Source organism: Ciona intestinalis, unplaced genomic scaffold (genome assembly GCF_000224145.3).
Source record: "Ciona intestinalis unplaced genomic scaffold, KH HT000149.1, whole genome shotgun sequence".
In the NCBI taxonomy this organism is placed as follows: Eukaryota; Metazoa; Chordata; class Ascidiacea; order Phlebobranchia; family Cionidae; genus Ciona; species Ciona intestinalis.
The window spans coordinates 14,597-21,189 of NW_004190471.1; the positions used below are offsets into that span (position 1 = coordinate 14,597).

The 6,593-nt window shown below is 38.0% G+C and overlaps 2 protein-coding genes across 3 annotated transcripts in view; one reads left to right on the top strand and one right to left on the bottom strand.

The window, feature by feature from the left end:
* The window catches only part of LOC101243351 (cadherin-23-like), a gene marked incomplete at its 3' end in the record, with an annotated part of 23,096 nt that overhangs the window by 14,486 nt on the left and 2,017 nt on the right, over positions 1-6,593 (bottom strand). The window lies entirely within an intron of this gene.
* Positions 1-6,593, top strand: part of LOC100175051 (monocarboxylate transporter 9-like) — a 10,001-nt gene that overhangs the window by 2,462 nt on the left and 946 nt on the right. The window contains exons 2-8 of one of the 2 annotated variants that reach the window (XM_026839066.1): positions 2,079-2,222; positions 2,927-3,090; positions 3,252-3,379; positions 4,151-4,291; positions 4,798-4,925; positions 5,303-5,427; positions 6,096-6,309. In XM_026839066.1, the coding sequence (XP_026694867.1) occupies positions 2,079-2,222; positions 2,927-3,090; positions 3,252-3,379; positions 4,151-4,291; positions 4,798-4,925; positions 5,303-5,427; positions 6,096-6,309 (1,044 nt within the window). Of the gene's footprint in view, positions 1-2,078; positions 2,223-2,926; positions 3,091-3,251; positions 3,380-4,136; positions 4,292-4,797; positions 4,926-5,302; positions 5,428-6,095; positions 6,310-6,593 lie in introns of both variants that reach the window. The other variant, XM_002125311.5, reaches the window with a different exon arrangement.

A 6,593-nucleotide genomic window follows, 5' to 3' on the forward strand; every position in this document is an offset into this window, starting at 1 on the left:
CACTCCAGCATTGTATTGTCTGTTTACGCTTCGATATTCTGCAGTTTGTAAACAGACTAAGCAACAACAGACGCCGGAAATTCTACAGTTTCCTGGTGTCTGTAATTAATGCCTTGAGCTCTAGCGCTGTATGTTAATTATGACAACATGTCTGGTGCCTCGCGATAGTTGCACACCTCATGCTCGCTGTCAAGTTAGAATTAATGGTTCAAGGGTTATGAGTATTTATGTTATGAAAATTATGAACAAGGGATCTTGGATTCGAATCCAGGTCAGGGTTGGAGAACCAGGGATCCTGGGTTCGAATCCAGGTCAGGGTTGGAGAACCAGGGATCCTGGGTTCGAATTCAGGCTAGGGTTGGAGAACCAGGGATCCTGGATTCGAATCCAGGCCAGGGTTGGAGAACCAGAGATTCTGGGTTCGAATTCAGGCTAGGGTTGGAGAACCAGAGATCCTGGGTTCGAATTCAGGCTAGGATTGGAGAACCAGGGATCCTGGATTCGAATCCAGGCCAGGGTTGGAGAACCAGAGATCCTGGGTTCGAATTCAGGCTAGGGTTGGAGAACCAGGGATCCTGGATTCGAATCCAGGCCAGGGTTGGAGAATCAGAGTTTTTAGGTTTAAATCTTACCCAATTTACGAATCATTACAAATTGTTTACGCCTTAAAGCTCACTTTACATTGGTTTCCCATGAGAGTTAAATGTCTGCGGCGAGCTCAGTGTATGACGTAAGTTATATTACAGCCGTTGAAACAACCGCATTAAAAGTCAAACCCGTTCAAGGCTCATTAAACACACAGACACCTCTGCTTTAGTAAAACGTGTTTTAGAATTCAAAAGGGCATTAGAGAAAAATGTATGTATTTGTTAAAGGAACAAACAAAGAAATATCCATGCTGACCTGCGCTGAACAACGCTGGGCGTAGATATTTCTTTGTTTGTTCTTTTTACAGCGAGGCGAGCTACGCTGTAGTGTAAACGCCGCTTAAAAGCTCTGTGCAACAGTACATTTATCATTCCCAAGATTCAGTTTTAACAATACCCTGACCCATTCACAAAACAAACATAAAACTTTATCATTGGACATGAGGAACCAATACGTCATAATATGGCAGTGTTCGTCATACAGCCTTTGTTCGGTTTAAATTTATATTGAAACGTCACAAAGCAAGTTCACTTTTAACGAGTCGTATTTTTATTACTCTGTATTGCCTAAACCAGGGGTTCTCAACCTTTCATGGTTCGTGGCCTCATTCACAGACACCAACACCCGTGGGCCCTTGCTCCATCAATAAAATAATCTACATATGTTTTAACATATTTGCATATAGTAGGGTGGGGGGAAGATGGGACACCTTTAGCACATAATATCCAAATATCTTGATCGTGTTTTAAACAATTTAACAACGGTCTATGGGAGTCGTGAGGTTACGGTTTTATAATTCTTTGAATGTTCTTTGTTTACTACCAAATGGGACGAGAAAATATAGTTAAAACATGTCTCATCTCCCCCCACCCTACTGTATTTAGGAATTTTATTTTCTGCATCACTTTGCAGCAATCAGCCTCTAAAATAAACAAGGCACGAGTAGGGGTGTATTATTATAATGCCCGTACTCAATAAAACAGTTCGATATTCAAGCTATAAATTGTAAGATACAGGCCTGTACAGTACATATATTCTAAACAAGCGCCAAATACCCCAAAACCGTCCGTCGTTTTACCGTTATTGTATCTGTCCTACCTCAAATATTGTTATCATGAATGCCAAATACAATACGATAAATATAGCCGTGCTGCCAGACATTAAATAAACCCAGTTTGGCAAATTTGTTTTGCCTTTTAATTTAAGCGATTTATCTTATATGGGCGAGGTCTAACAGCGACATGACCTGGGATTTAGGCCAGAGTTGATTGACTCAGTGTACCCTAAAGAATTGCTATAATTCAGACACCCACGTACAAATAAACTTTTGAAACGTTTTGTGTTGATGCCGATGCCTATGGGTACGGCGAGGCCTAACGCCTAACTTGTCATTTCTATCTATTTATAAATTTATTTCAAAATATTTTTAGGTCCAGTTGGCAGCGCTCTTCTCGACCGTTTCAACTGTCGTCAAATTATCGTCGCCAGTGGTGTTGTCCTGGCAACGGCGTTAATAATAAGTTCATTTGCCACTGGGATCCCATTCTTATGTGTAAGCTTCGGTGTTGTAGCAGGTAAAACCGCATTGTGAAGTCAGCAAAAACCGCACTGATGCTGTCTTATCTTTTACTAGTGTATAGCCAACACACAAGAACAGTGTTGCCGAATATTTAAAAAAAAATCTATTTTTCCACAAAAAAAAAATATTATTCTTATTTTAAAAGATTTTTTTTTGTTTTTATTTTTTTTAAATATGCTGAACACTTGTGTCGTACTGCGTTGTCAACAGTATTAGTCATAGTTGACTCGTAAATCTCGCGGAAATTTGGGGGTTGTTTAAACAAGTTTATTGTTATTTGCTTTCAAGGCCTTTGAAAGTTTATATTTATGACCATTATAACCTAGTTGGTTGATTATGTTGTAAATCATTAGCGCATGTATATAGCCCAGAGTTTATGGGTTCGAGGCTCGACGCTGCTACCATTGTGGGCGTAAGTGTCCTTGGGCAAAAGTGATGAAGAAAATAACATTCCTACCCAGTGTGTGGTAACTGGGTCAGCGCCACCCCGACCCAGTGGTCACTAATGGGTTGTCTCACTTGTCAGCCATACATAAAAACAATTACCAAAAAGTTACATATATGGTAACTTGTAAGCTGACACAAGGTGTATAAAACAAAACACCTGTGTTATAACGACTGTCGTTTTCCAGCCACGCGAGGATAAAACAAATCACATTCATTCTTATTTTTATATTTACATATTTTTATTTCTGTTAGGTGGCGCTGGCGGAGTCGCGAATTTAGCAGCGGTGGTTTCCCTAAGCCAATACTTCGACAAACAGCGCCCCTTAGCGATGGGGGTTGGTTCCAGCGGGGTGGGAGTTGGAGCTTTTTTATTTGGATTCTTACAAAATATTTTCGTCGAGCAATACACGTGGAAGGTGGGTTACAAAACTTTTTCTCACGTTCTCTCGCATTTTTAACTTTTTTCTTACGTTCTCTCAAATAAATAATTTTTTTCTGCATGATCGATTTTACCACGTGACCTTTTTACATTTTTAAACACACGTGTGACGTCATATTAAATTTAACTACGTCATAGGGTTCCTTACTTTTGATTGGTGGGTTGCAGTTGAACGTCATCATATGCGGTCTTCTCATGATGGAACCTGAGCAATTACGTCACTATGACGTCATATGGAATTGGCGATCACATGACCTGGTAATCAGGTAGAACTTATAGTTGGTTATGACGTAACAATGATTAACAATGGTGTAGGTACGCCTAATTGTACGTAACAAACGAATAACCGCGTTGTTTATCGCGTCTGCTTTTAGCCTAGAGGTTTCGGGTTCGAGGCTTGACGCTGTTACCACTGTGGGCGTATGTGTCCTTGGGCAACTCAGTGGTCACTAATGGGTTGTACAAATTATGAAGCAATAATTGTAAGCAACAATCGAACAATATTGTCAAACAAAAAAATGTTTTAAAATTCTGAAACACGTATATAGTGACGTAACAAACGCCGCTTCGTCGGAACCGTTATTGCTTATTCTACAAACCCGTCGAAATAATTATGACGTATTCAATAATGACGTAAGACATACGAACTTAGATATATCTAGGATGACCTGCGTTGTACAAAGTTAAAGAAGACTTATATTAGGGTGGGGGAGATGGGACACTTTTTTGATCTATTTTCGCGTCCCATTTGGTAGTAAACAAAGAACATTCAATGAATTATAAAACTAAATCCTCACGACTCCCATAGACCGTTGTTAATTGTTTAAAACACAATCAGACATTTGGATACTATGTGCTATAGGTGTCCCACCTTCCCCCACCCAACAACCACTTCACCCCTCAATAATAATAATCGTTATATAATATCGTATCATTAAAGCTACACCGAACGTTTTGCTGTTTTATACCTTCGTTGTTTTAACGAACTTAATTTTCAAGAGATAAAACTATGGTATATTACAGAACACTGTACATAGGGTGAATGGCTCCACCAATTGCAACGAAAACTGCGACACTGAAATATTACAAGTGTTACCACATAAAGAACTGGAGTTGGCGCAAGAGAAACGTAACGACAGACGTCGAAGCACGATACAAGTTATACGGGCTAAAATGAAGTAATTATGTCATTTGATGCGTATGGTAGGGTGGGGTAGGATGGGACATGTTTTGATTCTCTTTTATCGTCCCATTTGATAGTTAACAAAGAATATTTACATTTATTATATAAACGTAGTCCCACGACTCTAAAGAAGCGTTGTTAATTATTGCAAACCGAATTGGGAAATATGGGATATTATGTGCTTACAGTAACCCATCTTACCCCACAGTACTATATGCCTATATTTGATATTTCATGCACCACGCCTGAAATTTAACTATCTGTATATAGTATATAGTTCACTGTTTTAGCTGTGGGAACAGAATTGTGGGGATATCACTTATATAGTGCATTGGTTAAGCACCCAAGGATACCGGGTTCAATGCTCGACACTGGTAGGCACATGTGTCCTTGGGCAAAACACTAAAAGGACATTGCTCCAACCCAGTGGTCACTAATAGGTTGTAGCTGTAGGACCTCACCCATATAGAATACAACACACACTTAATTAAGTTATTCCAGATTGTCAGAGAAAACGAAAACATTACTGAAGGACCCAACATTTTGGATTCTATTTTTTAGCGATTTCTTGTCCTGGTTGACACAGTTTGTGCCTTATGTTCATTTACCTGAAAGAGCCCTAATGCTCGGTAAGCAAAACCTAAGGTTAATGGGTTCAAGGCCCAGTGGGGTTATTTACAAAAATTCTATATGTTTGCTTTTTTTATGTTTTGTTGTTTTTTTTTTAATTTTTTTTTTTTTTTCTAAAATTTACTAGTTCTTCTTTCTGTATCTAAAAATACATAAAACTCAAATATTTTTTTCGGACATCCATTTCATATTTGTTTATTTAAACAAATTTAGGTTTTGAAGTATTTTTTTAATATTTTGACTTAATTGCGTAATCAAATTTTAATTTACCTAACTATTACAATTGGAATTTTTAAAAATAATTTTGAATTAGAAGCGCAATTAAAATTTTAGTTCACTCTACTTACATAAAGTTAACCACAACTTATTTTCACAGGGGTTCATGAAGGGGCTTTTCTTATTTCTATGTTAGGCGTCTCAAATGCAGTGGGCAAATCTGTATTCGGGATAATATGCACTCTGTTTGACCTTTCTACTTTCAATGTGTTTGTTGCTGCTCAGGTGATATCTATGTTTTATTCAAATCAATATTTCAAACTGAACTACTGGCTATTTATTTCCTCGGTTCCATTTTTTATGGGCGAGGTCCTGGTCGGACCTCGGGTTTAGGCCAGGTTTGGATCATTACTCCAACACCCACACTGAGAAACTATGTATGCTACTAGTTAGAACTGCCCTATGTCCTTGTGTATTATAATGTACTATAAAAAGTATTACAAGGGATTGTGAACCACTGTAGTAGGCGACCCAAATCAAATGGTGACCCAGGGGTTGAGAAGCACCGGCCTAAACACAAATAATAAAACCTTATCCATAATTTTTCTTTTTTACCCTGTAATAAGAGCTCTGGTTTCGCTTTTTGTCCTTACTCCTTTTTTTCTTTTTTACCTGAAACCTTTACCAATATAAACTGATTAAAAAAAATACACAATGTTTATTACTTGTATTTTACTCAAAAATACACTGCCAGACTGTCAACAAAAAAATCGCAAGTGTATGTTATATTTTTCTCCTTACTTAAAATACTCACTTAACTTATACCTACAATTTAAATCTTACATCCAAAATAAATTCAAATTTCAAATCCTATCTGTTATATCTGAAACTTAAGTTTTCTCTTTTCTGCAATCCCCTTTTTGTAAATAACTAAAAATAAATATAAATTTCAGATTCTATTCGGGATATCCACCCTCCTTAGCCCTCTATGCACTCAGCTCTGGTCCCTCAGCTTGTTTGCCATTTCCTTTGGATTCCTGAGTGGTAGTTATGGCCTTATGATGGTTATACCATCTAAGCTACTAGGGGAAGAAACCTTCACACTTGCTTATGGGTTAATGTTGGCTGGGGAGGGGCTGGGGGTTTACTTAGGCCCCCCGATAGTGGGTGAGAACTAGATAATAGATATATTTAAATAAATTATTCTCTCTTTTTAAATTCGTTTTTTTAAATTAATCTTTAGTAGTTTATCTGGTATACAAGTTCCGTTATATTTAGTCAGTCACTGCTATAGTGCATTCTGCAGGTTTATGAAAAAGCATATTTAAATGTTTTTAATCAGTCAAGTTTATATACAGTTTTATTACCCGGCGCCGTGGCATAGTGGTTAGCGCGCCTGCCTGTAACCCAGAGGTAATGGGTTCAAGGCGCGTCGCTGCTACGAGTTGTGG